This window comes from Entelurus aequoreus, linkage group LG07 (genome assembly GCF_033978785.1).
Source record: "Entelurus aequoreus isolate RoL-2023_Sb linkage group LG07, RoL_Eaeq_v1.1, whole genome shotgun sequence".
In the NCBI taxonomy this organism is placed as follows: domain Eukaryota; kingdom Metazoa; phylum Chordata; class Actinopteri; order Syngnathiformes; family Syngnathidae; genus Entelurus; species Entelurus aequoreus.
Window position 1 is genome coordinate 52,408,160 of NC_084737.1, and position 15,079 is coordinate 52,423,238.

Below are 15,079 nucleotides of genomic sequence, written 5' to 3' on the forward strand. Positions count from 1 at the left end.
GCTTCAGGTCGGTGGCGACGCAGACCCCAGAGCTGTGATTGGTCAGCTTTTGAAGAATGTCCCCGAGCACAGAAGAGCAGACTTTGTGCTTGAAATGCACGCATTATTGTATGAAATAAAGCAACAGAGATTAAACATTAGCATGAAAACTGATAGTGTACTTAATATCTTGGTGCGCTTTAAAAATAATGAGTTAATGTTTATTTTTCAGCTTATTGTGCTGTTTCGCCAAAAAAAAGTCACACAGACGACACTCTTGAACTTTTATTGTCAATTTGTGCTAACAACGGGTTTCATTTTGACACATATTCTTTCTCGTGCACAGACGTCTTTTGCTCTCTTACACACAACACTTGCTCTTTCTCCGTCAATCATATTTCAAGCACATTATGTTCGAAGGAACTCTGAACATCAGTAACACATGACCATAAAGATTAAAGCCAGCCTGTCGTTAACTTATAATAGTTATTGAACAGTTTTGTTTGTTTTCAATTACATGATAGCGCTCTCTTGTCCCATGTCCCGAACGCCTGAATTGCGAATAGTGTTGCAAATAATAAGAGCGTCCTTTGCCGCGACTTGTTCAGAAGTTGCACAGTCCATCTTAACCAAGGTATTTTTCTCTAGTTTATAAGTAAAACATCCATTGAAAGTAAACTGAGGATTCTGAACAGGCGCCACCACCCGCAGAAGAAATGTAAATCAAACAAGATGCCGTCAGAGGGAATGTAAGCTGCGTGACGCAAGAGTATATTCTAGGCTTAACACTAATTGGTTGAACACAGCTGGGGCATTCCTAAAACATTGTATTCAACATTTTAGCCATCATCAGAGTATGCAAGGACAGATAAATTATTTCTTATTTTTTGTGAATTTTTATTACAACATATTTGACAACAGATCGAAAGAAGAACGAAAGGAACTTTCAACTTGCATGAACTTTAGTGGGGCATCTGTGTGCAGAACAACACATATTAGTGGAACTATCTTTCAGTTTTTTTTAATTCTGCTGTAGTCTTTTAAAGCTGAGGTACTTGAATCTTGTGTCACCAGGCAGAACTCAAACTATATATATATATATATATATATATATATATATATATATATATATATATATATATATATATATATATATATATATATATATATATATATATATACACACACTACCGTTCAAAAGTTTGGGGTCACATTGAAATGTCCTTATTTTTGAAGGAAAAGCACTGTACTTTTCAATTAAGTTAAATTTAAACTAGTCTTAACTTTAAAGAAATACATTGCTAATGTGGAAATGACTCTTCTAGCTGCAAATGTCTGGTTTTTGGTGCAATATCTACATATGTTTATAGAGGCCCATTTCCAGCAACTATCACTCCAGTGTTCTAATGGTACAATGTGTTTGCTCATTGGCTCAGAAGGCTAATTGATGATTAGAAAACCCTTGTGCAATCATGTTCACACATCTGAAAACAGTTTACCTCGTTACAGAAGCTACAAAACTGACCTTCCTTTGAGCAGATTGAGTTTCTGGAGCATCACATTTGTGGGGTCAATTAAACGCTCAAAATGGCCAGAAAAAGACAACTTTCATCTGAAACTCGACAGTCTATTCTTGATCTTAGAAATGAAGGCTATTCCACAAAATTGTTTGGGTGACCCCAAACTTTTGAACGGTAGTGTGTATATATATATATATATATATATATATATATATATATATATATATATATATATATATATATATATATATATATATATATATATATATATACATATATACATACATACAGTGTTGGGTTAGTTACTGAAAACCAGTAACTAGTTATAGTTACTAGTTACTTCATTTCAAAAGTAACTCAGTTACTAACTCAGTTACTTACACCAAAAAGTAATGCGTTACTTTGAAAAGTAACTATTTAGTTACTTCTTTTTTTCTTCTTCTTTTTTAAAGCTCCCATTAATGCCCTTTAGCCTTCATGTCAGTACTGTTATTGCACTGGAGAATAATACAATGTGTTGATCAACTTGACATGCATTTGCATCACTGAACTCTGCAAAGCAATGTGCTCTACATACAACACACAAAGACAAATATATGTTACAAAGGCCAATTTGTTTCTGGCCAGAACAAATTGACAAAACTATTTTAAATAGCTGCAACATAACATACATAAGTGACAAACAGCATAATAACAACATAGCTGTAAAGCAAGAAAAGCACACACTACATACACAAAGCCTAACCAGGCGTTTTTTCCTCAAAGAATTCTGACACAAAATCATGTCTGAAGCTCAGAACACTCTACACATTTCCCCAGTTTTAGTTTAGAGATAAGGAAAGATTGGCCTGGCCCACTAGCATCCTTCTTTATGCTTGTGAACTTTATAGTCTATACATTTAGAGTGATGTGATAGTCAAACACCCTAGAAGTCTAGGATGAAAGAGTATATAAGAGAATTGACAGCAACGTTCCCTCTAAGGTGCGCCGCGCCTGTGCAATTGCGCACTGCTCAAGCGTCCTCTGCGCACGGCAAATCTATGCCAGGCACAAAATCAAATAAAAAAATAAGCGCATAACAATTTTCGACACACGGACACAACAGAGAAAACAGTTTTCGTCATCATTGTTCAAATATTGTAATGTCTGTCGAGACACTTTGAGGACATGAATTCCATCGATCACTTTACTGAGCAAAACTCTTTATTGTCGGCCATAAACACATCACCAAAACATTAGTAAAAAAAATGATATCTAGCAAAAGTGGTCATTTTCTGCAGTACAAACCAGACCAAAAGCAACTTTGTTATATCAACAGCAGCCGCTCGCTCTTTCTCACTTGCGCCAACACATGCACATATGGCACTTAGCCAGTGATGCGTTTACAGCCACACAAAAAGTCGGACAACTCCAACACCACACATAAAGTGTCATTCCAGGTCGTTACACTATGATTTACCAATCAAATGTGTGCTTATTCTAATGTCATTTATTAGAAATCTTAATTTATAAATATTAATCATGAAATGCTGTTAGTATATCAAATAAATACTGATAAAAAAATATTTTTTACAAACAGGAAGTTGCAGGAATTTACACATGATCCCCTGCTTACATCGCATTGTGCAACATGTGAATGCTTTAATGGGAACTAAATGCAATGTCTGAAAGGGGTACAAATTATTTCCAAAGCAGGACCTCCACCCAGACAAACAATACAAGTACACAGTTCATGAAAAACAATATTTGTTGTTATTGTCATTGTAATTGGGCCTAAACACTTGTATTAGAAAAGGGAGTCATACCAAAGACTATAAAAATGGGACCCATAACCTCCCTGCTTGGCACTCAGCAACAAAGGGTTGGAGTTGGGGGTTAAATCACCAAAATGATTCCCGGGCGCGGCGCCGCTGCTGCCCACTGCTCCCCGAGGGGATGGGACAAATGCAGAGGACAAATTTCACCACATCTAGTGTGTGTGTGACAATCATTGGTACTTTAATCTTAATAAAAAAAATGACTGCTGTCATTTGATTATAATACGATAATGTTGTCTGTCTATCTGTGTTGGCCCTAGCTGCGATGGGTGGGGACTTGTCCAGGGTGTACCCCGCCTTCCGCCCGAATGCAGCTGAGATAGGCCCCAGCACCCCGAAAGGGACAAGTGGTATAAAATGGATGTATGGATGGAGATGTAAGTTGTTATTTAGTCAGGTTTGAGACAGGTGTGCTGCTGGTGTAGCCACAGTGTGCACGTCTTATGTTGCTCACATGGGCTCCACTGAATGCTCACGGACTTTTTGCGTTTGCTCACACATGAACAATTAGAGGGAACATTGATTGACAGAGTGTGTACCTTCAGTGCTGAATGATGAGCAGAGGCAGAGTTAATCCTTAAGTGGTGGTGGTGAAGTAGCATTGGGGTTGTCTCTGTCTCTCTTTACTAGCTACGTCTAAGCATGTTGCTTATATAGCTTGTTTAAGCAGATTTAACTTGCTGTTTTGGGTAGTAGATGGGATCTTTGATCCAAAGCACAATTTACATTTAACTAAAATGTTATTTTCTTTGTGCTCGACAAAAGAAAAGTAGTGAAAATATCTCCAACAAACTCGACTGCAGCTCCGCCATGATCAGACACGCCCCCCTCCTCTCTCTCTTTACTCCCCACACTCACTCACACACGCACAGAGCGCAGGTCTCTCTTCTCCGGTTTGTGACACAAGAAGAATCAGCGCTCCGATAAAACACACTTTATACTACATTAAAAGTAACGTCAAATAACGCAGTAACGCATCATGTAGTAACGGTAACTGAGTTACTGAATATAAAAAATAACGCGTTAGATTACTAGTTACCGCCGAAACTAACGGCGTTACAGTAACGCGTTACTTTGTAACACGTTAGTCCCAACACTGTATATATATATATATATATATATATATATATATATATATATATATACACACACACACACACACAGTCGTGGTCAAAAGTTTACACACACTTGTAAAGAACATAATGTCATGGCTGTATTGAGTTTCCAATAATTTCTACAACTCTTATTTTTTGTGATAGAGTGATTTGAGCACATAAGTGTGCTCAAATCACAAATAATTTTGTTTGTCACAAAAAACATTCAAGTTTGGTTCTTTTATGAAGTTATGGGTCTACTGAAAATGTGACCAAATCTGCTGGGTCAAAATTGGTGCAGTTCAGCTAAATTTGTTGGTTTTCTGACATGAACTTGTTTATTCAGCATTGTCCACATGTTCTCAATGGGGTTTAAGTCAGGACTTTGGGAAGGCCATTCCAAAACCTTAATTCTAGCCTGATTTTGCCATTCCTTTACCACTTTTGACGTGTGTTTGGGGTCATTGTCCTGTTGGAACACCCAACTGCGCCCAAGACCCAACCTCTGGGCTGATGATTTTAGGTTGTCCTGAAGAATTGTGCAGGTAATCCTCCTTTTTCATTGTCTCATTTACTCTCTGTAAAGCACCAGTTCCATTGGCAGCAAAACAGGCCCAGAGCGTAATACTACCACCACTAGGGTTGGGTATCGTTTGAATTCGAACGATTCCGATTCCGATTCTTTGTTTCGATTCCGATTCCTTACGATTCTCGATTCCGATTCTTTTAAGAGGCAGGGTCAAAATTTTTTTTAGGATATTTTAAATGAGCTAGCTAACCTACAGTCTTTCTGAATGAAATAGTCTGACATTCTCCATCAAATTTTAGTTCTATTAACTTTTTATGAACTTTACTATAAATTCCTCACAGGGCTGTTTTCAACTAGAATATAAATATCAAATCTATGAACTTGAATATAAATATTATAAATTATGAATACATTTTCCCAGGGGTACACTTTCCTCAAGAGAGCTTTATTTTTGAAAACCTCATGAAAACACATTTACACACACAAGTGTATGATGCTGCAGGTACTTAAAAATGTTACCGTGCTCCCACTGATGGGCTAACCTGGTGCAGAAAAGCAAATAAACAATAAGAAACAACTTGCAAAACACAGTCCAGATTAGCAGCAAGTACAGTATAAAATCAGAGACAGTTCTTGTTTAGGAAAATGACCATATCCGCCTTCTCAGGCAGGATGCGTGAGCGTTCTGGACAGATAGTGTCTCCTGCTGTGGAAAATACACGTTCGCTAGGTGTGGAAGAAGCTTGAACGCATAAATAGTAGAAAGCGAGATCTGACAGCAAAGGATAAGTCTTTTGTTGGTTCCACCGGACCACCACCATGCAGCAGGGTCGTCAAACATAAGTATCGGTGGAACGTCCTGGTACATCTGCAGCTCTCTCTCCACTCGTTTCTTGATGGACATGGAGCTCTGTTATTTCGCGGTTATTTCATTTTTTTTTGTAAAGTAAAGCCACACTTTCGACCGCCGACGCCCGCTATCCATGCTTGAGCTTGACTGACTCGCTCGGCTATGCTAACACTTCCGGCGGTGGGCGCTTCTTCGTTGGTGCTCAGCGTCTTCTTCTTCCGGTTCTGCGGACATATTTTTTTTCCGGTCGGCGGACTGGTATCGAAAATATGAATCGAAATTTAAACTTTTGAACGATTCCGGGAGAATCGGAAAGTTAGTCCCGGTTCCAATCGATACTCGATACTCTATACCCAACCCTAACCACCACCATGCTTGACGGTAGGATGGTGTTCCTGGGATTAAAGGTCTCACCTTTTCTCTTCCAAACATATTGCTGGGTATTGTGGCCAAACAGCTCAATTTTTGTTTCATCTGACCACAGAACTTTCCTCCAGAAGGTCTAATCTTTGTCCATATGATCACCAGCAAACTTTAGACGAGCCTTAAAGTGTCGCTTCTGGAGCAAGGGCTTCCTTCTCGCATGGTAGCCTCTCAGTCCATGGCGATGCAAAACACGCTTGACTGTGGACACTGACACCTGTGTTCCAGCAGCTTCCAATTCGAGTTGTAAAAATGATTGGAAACTCAAGACAGCCATGACATTATGTTCTTTACAAGTGTATGTAAACTTTTAACCACGACTGTATATATAAAACAAAGAGAGAGACGTCTCTCTCTCTCTCTCTCTCTCTCTCTCTCTCTCTCTCTCTCTCTCTCTCTCTCTCTCTCTCTCTCTCTCTCTCTCTCTCTCTCTCTCTCTCTCTCTCTCTCTTATTTATATATATATATAGATGTGTGTGTGTGTGTATATATATTTATATATATATATATATATATTGATGTTTTAGTTGTTTTGTACCACACACACTTAAAATTAGACAATACATGACAATAAAAGTACATACGCCACCAAAGGCTTCCCTATTGTCCGCTGCATGTCTGCTCTGTTGTCCACAAGTTCTCAGTGTATGTTTTATGCTTGAATAGTGTTTGTCCATTTACCCCCACACATTAAGAGCATTTGTGAACTGTTGAAAGCAATTTATAGCGGCAATTTTTGTTGGTAAATATATAACGATGAGAGATTAACATCGTACTTACTGCTTATTCACTTTAATTTTAGCTATATTTCTTGTGTGTTATCTAATGATTTTATTGGTTCTTGTTTTTTTGTATGGTGCCCTTGAGTGCCTAGAAACTTACTATTTATTATTATTATTTCCTCTGTTATGCAAATGCTGCCTCTTTGCTGTAGGTCAGCATTTTAAATTAAAATATGTTGTTAATTGTCTTACCCTACATGCATGTTAAATAAATATATAAAAACATGTCAACTGTGAATGTTGTCTGTCTATCTGTGTTGGCCCTGCAATGAGGTGGCGACTTGTCCAGGGTGTACCCTGCATACTGCCCGAATGCAGCTGGGATAGGCTCCAGCACCCCCCGTGACCCTGAAAAGGATAAGCGGTAGAAAATGGATGGATGTCAACTAAGAAGTAAATGTTTATTTACTACATTAACCAAAAGGCTTTGTGCTGTATGAAGGAACAGGATGGTCAGGAGGTTTAAAATACATGGGAAGAAGAATATTGTGCCGTTTTTAAACAATAGGGAATTTTATATATATATATTGTTGTTTCTGCTTTGTCTAAACAAGAAAAAATAATAGTATTTGATTCGACATTTAACATTCGCTCAGACAAATTTGATTGGTGAAAATGAGGCCATTTGGCTAAAATATGCAGAGAAATTGCGGGCATTTGACAAAGTTGCGAGGTATACCCACATAATTTGTGGGTATTGGTTGAATTTGCGTGAATTGGCATGATTGTGACGTCGCAAATCCCAATAGGGACTTATTCATGGTTTACATTTGTCTGTACACATCAGGAATAATGGAACACAAAACAATGACAAATGTAGTGTCATACAGCAGACGGCCATGTGATTTATTCCTCTTACAAAAAAACATACAATTGTACTAGGCCTTGGCTTTATATCGATGTTATCGATAAATTCAAGTGTTTTGTTGCAGACAATTAAAAAAACATTTAAAATCAATGTTTTTCTCCTCCTTCTCCGGCATATTTTTTTTGCCCCCATGAGCTTCTGTAGCCCACGTCTGTCCCCTCAGCCCACGCCTGCTCCCTTACCTCCTTAGCGGAGATCCACAAGCCTAGCAAAACAAGGTTAATGCTAATGCTAATGAGAATGAGTCGTTTGTTCCAAAGAAAAGAAAAATGTTGCCAGTGCTTTAGATTTGCAGCAACAGGCGTGGAACAACTGACGTCAACAGAAGTTTGCACTTTATTAGTATCAATGTTGGAGATTATTTATTTGCATGCAATGTACAATGCTACATTTTTGATTACAGAAGTATTGCCTCTCGGAGGAAGCTCCTACTATAGTTCTTTGGAAATGATTGCATAAAAAGTACAATTTATATCTGGTCTAAAAATAACATTATACAATGTACGATTTTGCTAAGAGTAAGATGCAGTGTCATTTTAAACTACTAGTTTTTGATCAAACAAAAGCAAGGCTTGTTTTGAATTACCTCTGTCTTGTATTCATTGGTTTCTTTAAAAAGTAGGGGAAAAAAATCGGGAAAAAACGTAAATCGAATTTTTGGTGAAAAAATCTGAGATATTATTTCTAGGCCATATCGCCCAAGCCTAAGTTGTACTAAACAACGTCTGACATGGCTGCCTGCTGCCCGAGTGGAGTTGTGTGGCGGGGAGCAGTCAACTACCCTCTCCTGCACGTCACCTCCCTTTAAAGTCCACCCCCGGATCCAGGTCTTTAGCGCAACACGATAGCACGTGGTGAGGAATCGAACAGAAACGGTGTGGTCTTTGCTAGAAGTGGATGGTGACAAGAATGAGAAGTGGAGGAGGGTGACAGTGATGCACAATGTTTGCTGAATGGACAAAAAAGGGCTAAAGAGGTTGGGGAAGGATGCTGGTGATTGGGTCAGGTGGGGGCAGGGATTCATTGGGGCCAGCCTGGGAAGCTTGGGAAGATGAAGGGAATACGGTTATCGAAAGAAGGAGGGGCCCAGGTGGAGCCTCATCCTGGAATTCTACCTGGCATTTCTCCATTGTTGTGTCCTTTTGTCATTAGGGATGATACTCGAAACCGGTTTTCCCGGTTGTTCGATAAGAAAATAACCGAGTCCTCGGACTCGAATCCCTTTTTGAGAACCGGTACCCGTTATCGAGACCACTATAGTAAAGAAAAGAGTTGGTTCTTTATTCGAATCCCTCGGAACGAATCCCGTCCCGACCAGAAATGCTCCGTGTGACATCACAATAAATCAGTCACGTAGCTCAGTCATTAGGCGCAGATAGCGAAAGCAGGAAAACAATGGACGGGAAAAAGCGCTCCAAGGTGTAATAAAGTTCAAAACAAAAGGTATAATCCAATGAATAACTTTACTGAGAGATTTGAGCAGGGCACAAACTCATGAAGAACACTTTTACGACCCACCGGAAACATAGCAACCAGGCTAGCAACGCACCTCCTTTACGGCAGCTGGCGCAACGTTCTTAAAGCAACAGCAGCACATACATATACAGTATATACAACACATCTCCCTTTTTTAACTTTTGTTTTTCACACTGTATGTGTTGTCTGTCTAATTATAAATAATGCAGACGAGGCGTGTTGGCTGAGTTCTTGACGTTTACTTTCACGGGTGACGACATGTAACAACACTTTTCGGGGCTACCGCGCATGCTCGTCATTCCCGTTGCATGATGGGTAGTGTAGTTGTTATATTCCCTAGCTCATAACATCTTTCCCCCTATAAAGAAATAATGTTAACTCAATAAAGTGTATTTCTTTTTTTAGCTTTAACTTTTCATTTTTTAGCAATGTAACCACATTTGCAAACAACTTTTCTCTTCATAGAATTTTCTTTCTTTCTTTAAAGTGCAAAAATGTCAAAGCATCATAAACAGTTATGTCAAATAGCAGCAGAATTGCACTTTTTGGAGAGCTGTATTATTTCCAGTTTTGTGTCCAAGGGACTGATTTTATTTAACACTATATTATTATTTATACACCTATAGTGATCACAGAGACAGGTTGTTTTTGTGTTTCTGTATATATTTGTTTTTCTGAAAAATCCCACTTAATATACTTTGGGTAACAACAGTCAATGTTTATTTTTTTTATTTTATTTTTTTAGGGGGGTAACAGTCAATATTTATTTATTTATTAGATTAAATTGTTTTCTTATATAATAAAAGTGAGCTTTTGTTAAACCAAATATTGTGTGTTTTTTTCCATATACAACAACCTATCTGGACTCGATAAGAGAATCGATAAGGAATCGGTTCGATAAGAGGATTCGATAATAGACTCAAACTCGATAATTTCTTATCAAACATCATCCCTATTTGTCATCCCCTCTCTCTATTCTGAGTAGTCATTCGCAGCTGCTGCGGAACCAGGAAGATTTCTGACTTGAACACTCCACATTCTTGATTCTATTCTCCATTCTTTTCTCATGGGTGTTTCTCCCCCCCGCAGTGTGTCGACAGAACTGTTGTTATTGAGGGCCCTTCTCAATCTGTCAGGATGTGTTAAACAGGAATTAATCTTCACCGGCTCACATTGGTTTGGCGATATGGAGGAGGGGTCCATTTTTATCGCACTCATTTTTGTCCTTCTCCTGTCCAGTGGTTGATGCTTCTCAGCCTTATTTAATACAGCCAGCAGTTTTTTTTATAACTTCATTTTTAATACAATACCTGGTTCTTACTATAATAATGACCACAAAAATACATTTAGATTTGTAGGTTTGATTTAAAATAAATTCAGAAGGGGTGTTTCACACTCTTAAAACGGAACTGCACTTTTGTTGGAATCATTCACAATCCTAATGAGAGACAAGAAGACAAAAGGTTTTTGTCTTTTTTTGATTTGTAAAAATCTGCTCGTTCTAGGTGGCTATTAATGCAGCTAAAGGGAGCAATCCATTATGCTACTAAATTACTTGCAAAATGCAGGCATACATTTCATTTATGTTGCATAAATTGTATAATAACAAAGCTGTAGAGGCATTGTTTTTGTAAGAACGAACACTGAGGAACTCTTTATGTAGCGTTGTAACACATCGTCTTGCGACGGCATGCTATGAAGTTAGCTGCAAGCTAGCTACGGCAAGAGGTAAGCTAGCTTTCACATCAGCAGCCGAATGGCTTTTGAGTTTGTAATGCACAACACAATGCTATAGGGCACCAATCTGTACTGACTGAAAAACATGAACAATCATATTACAGTATTAGCCCACATTTCATGTTTTGTTTGTACACAGCTAGCACGACTGTGTATGTAGTAGTAGTAGTAATAACAAGCATGGTGTGCTGCATATATCATGATCACTATTATAGTGACTCACTCCATTGACAGTTGTCTGTTTGGTTCAAATTTTTTCAAATTTATTTTGGGTAAGCACGCCATTGCTATGCTCTAAGTTCCACATTTACAGAGGCAAGTCACACTGACCTCACTCTCTTGGCCTCCCTTTATTCGAGCTTGCTTTTATAACCAGCAGTTCATCCTCCATATATTCAGGTTCAAAAACTTGTGAATTCTCATTTGTCAAAAAATAATCATCTTTGTTGTCTGTTACCAAGTCTGCCATAATTAGAACACACTCGTGTTTGTTTCAGTAAGTAGGAGCAGAAATTTGTTGCCAGAAGTCGTAAGTGCGCTGCTTTGGAAATGGAAAGTTCCGGTAATGCATAAAGAGTAAATATTGAACATATCTGGTACTACATTATATACCGTATTTTCCGCATTATAAGGCGCACCGGATTATAAGGCGCACCTTCAATGAATGGCATATTTTTAAAACTTTGTTCATATATAAGGCGCACCGTATTATAAGGCGCACCATTATAAGGCGCATAGAATAGACGCTACAGTAGAGGCTGGGGTTACGTTATGCATCCATTAGATGGAGCTGCGCTAAAGGGAATGTCAACAAAACAGTCAGATAGGTCAGTCAAACTTTATTAATAGATTACAAACCAGCGTTTTGACAACTCTGTTCACTCCCAAAATGAATAAACAGCTGTTTTATTATTTTCCCCGAGGTAAAGTCAGTGACGTGGTGTTTTGTTTATCTTTTAACAACAGCAAGGTATAACATGTAGTGCAACATTTATATCACATAGTGGAGGGGAACTTTTCCCTGATTCAATAAACACGTAAAAAACGGTCTGATACTGTTACGGTAAATCAAACGTTAGTGCAATCACAATATAGTAACACTCGAAATAGTGCAGAGCACTAACATTATATCAATAACTCAACGTTGCTCAAACGTTAATGTCACACAACACAACACACAAAATAAACATGTAAAGCTCACTTTATGAAGTTATTCCTCATCCATGAATCCCTTATATTCTTCTTCTTCAGTGTCCGAATTAAACAGTTTGGCAAATACGGCATCCAACATGCCCGGCTCCGTTTCATCGAAGTCGTCATTAATGGAGTGAGTGTCGCTGCTCTTGTCTAGTAGTTCAGTGACAATGTTAAATTCTCTCCCTGCTGCTCTATTCCCGTGTTCTACTGCGTGACTGATCGTCTTAAGTTTAAACTCTGCGTCGTAAGCGTGTCTCTTAAAGGGAAACTTCGGTTTTTTTCAACCTGGGCCCTGTTTTCATAATTTTTTCTGTATATGTGAGTGCTGGATAAAACATTTTTTGAGGTCGCGCCAGTATTGAGCAGGGCAGGCAGCCTCCAGCCCAGCTAACGCTCGTACACAGGGCAACTGGCTCTCGTCAAAATTCGGCCTATAAACATGCATTTTTTTCACACTGACAGGCTCAGATAGTTACAATGAGTGTCCGACAACATACTAGAAAGGAGAAATTAACGTATGTCTCTACCTTTAGCTGGAGATCGCTGTTTGTTGTGAGCTGTGTCCAAATCTCACCACGCTACAAATCTCGTTCCGAAATCTCGCGATAACTCGCGACAAAACACCGGTGGAAAAACAGTTACCTGACTGAGGTGAAGAGAGATGACTGAAGTGATTTTCTGTTGGATTACCGAAGACTGTTATTTTAGTTTTATAGAAAAGTTTGTTTGTTTGTCTGTCATGGCTGAATTTTTGCCTGATGTGGACGACGTGGATGAAATTGCATTTGATTTTGATGGCCGGCCGTATCTATTTGAGCCGGAGTACACAGATGAAGAGCTTCAAGAAATTGAAGAACGGACGAGGAGAGACGGAGTTGGGCAACAGGCAGAGGGCACGGAACCAGCTGCTGCAAGGCTGCGAAACACTGGAAACTGGTGGTGTTCCTGTGGGTGCTGTGTACCTTTGCCTACAGAGGAGGAATGCCTCTGTTGCAGGGAATGGGACCTTTTGCAGCCAGCTGTGTTTGGGGATTACCCAGTGGACGGTACACAACGCTGTGTAACGTCATCAGAGGATTTCCCCTCCTTGATCAACAGGGCAGTGCTAGAGACCTTCTTCCATGTTCCCAAAATCAACTGGAAGAGGCGGCCAAGACCACAGGGAGAAAACGGCCAGCTGTCTATTGAGTGAGTATACGTGACATATTTAGCTTTGTGTAATTTATTTACTGAGAAAGGTCTCTGGTATGAGTAATTACTGTTACAGTATGTATTTAGTCATTACAACTGTTACAGTATGTATTTAGTCTTCATAACTGTATGTATTTAGTCTTCATAACTGTATGTATTTAGTCTTCATAACTGTATGTATTTAGTCTTCATAACTGTTACAGTATGTATTTAGTCTTCATAACTGTATGTATTTAGTCTTCATAACTGTTACAGTATGTATTTAGTCTTCATAACTGTATGTATTTAGTCTTCATAACTGTTACAGTATGTATTTAGTCTTCATAACTGTATGTATTTAGTCTTCATAACTGTATGTATTTAGTCTTCAGAACTGTATGTATTTAAGTCTTCAGAACTGTATGTATTTAGTCTTCAGAACTGTATGTATTTAGTCTTCATAACTGTTACAGTATGTATTTAGTCATCATACTTTTCACAAATAAACTTGATTCTTTCCTCTTCTCCAGCCAATGCAGACTAGTGGCTTACCGTGTGGTGCTGGAGTGGGCGCTCAGAGGAGAGCGTCTAGGTCGTGGCAATAGGAGAGTGTTGCCTAGATGTATAGTTATGGCTATAAGAAGCAAGTACCCCTCTCCCACCGGCACTTACACTGGCTTCAACGAGGCAGAGGACATCTTCAATATACTGTAAATATTTCTGTACACGTACATATCACTGTAAGATTCAATCTTTTACAATAAAGTAATAACAATAGCACAGCTGTGTTTCTATCTCTTTATTTTAAACCACAAACCAACACCCCCACAACCACACCCCCACACACACCAATAATGTTCTATACATTATTTTTTGTCAGCTTTAGTATGGTTTGAACCGTGAACTGTGCCGTGCAAGTAAGTCTGCCTTTTCAGGCCTCGGAACAGGAGCTATGTTGTGCAGTAATCTTCGGCGTGGTTTGCGACAGGGCAAAGGCTCTGTATAAACAACAGTGTGGTCATCCCTTCTCTTCAGGACTCTCTCCATGAGGTTGGTACGGAAGGTTTGCTTGGTCCGTTCATAGATGGGCTTCTAAAACTTGGAGCTCATCCTCCTTATATCCAGGCTAAAAAAGATAAGGTTTATAGGTCATGCCATCCTATCATATCAAAAGAATCAAACAAAGGCAATAATCAGAAAAAACTATCCGCAAAGTAGTAGCTATACCACCCATTGTAACTGAGCTACATTTTGATCTAAAAGATATTGTATTGCGCCTGACACCCATATATATATATATATATATATTGTTTATATATTGGATGTAGTGTTTTGAGAATGCTGGATTGTGAAAAAGACCACTGCTCATCCGTAAACTAAATGCTTATAAGCGGTGCTGTAGCTGAATTTACAAACTAAGAAAAACATCAAAACAGCGATCACACATTCAACTCATTGATAAAGTATATGCACAGTGTTTGAAATTACAAACTAGGTCAATTATAGATGCTGTCAGCTACGTATGAGCATCCTTTGTCCGATTTTTACACTAGTTGAAAGTTTACACATGCTATTTGCTAGTAAAGGTGCTAATACAGTGCTTATATTTGCTACTATCATTCGTGTATACTGATATC

General features: G+C 38.7%; 2 protein-coding genes across 7 annotated transcripts in view; both read left to right on the forward strand.

Annotated features, from left to right (window-relative positions):
• LOC133653993 (nuclear receptor coactivator 3-like) overlaps window positions 1-15,079 on the forward strand; it is a 153,090-nt gene that overhangs the window by 13,030 nt on the left and 124,981 nt on the right. The gene's annotated exons all lie outside the window — the stretch shown is intronic.
• Window positions 12,629-14,500, forward strand: LOC133653115 (uncharacterized). Its single transcript, XM_062052135.1, has 2 exons — window positions 12,629-13,460; window positions 13,973-14,500. Exons 1-2 carry the CDS (start codon window positions 12,934-12,936, stop codon window positions 14,154-14,156), a joined length of 711 nt encoding a protein of 236 aa, XP_061908119.1. The 5' UTR covers window positions 12,629-12,933; the 3' UTR covers window positions 14,157-14,500.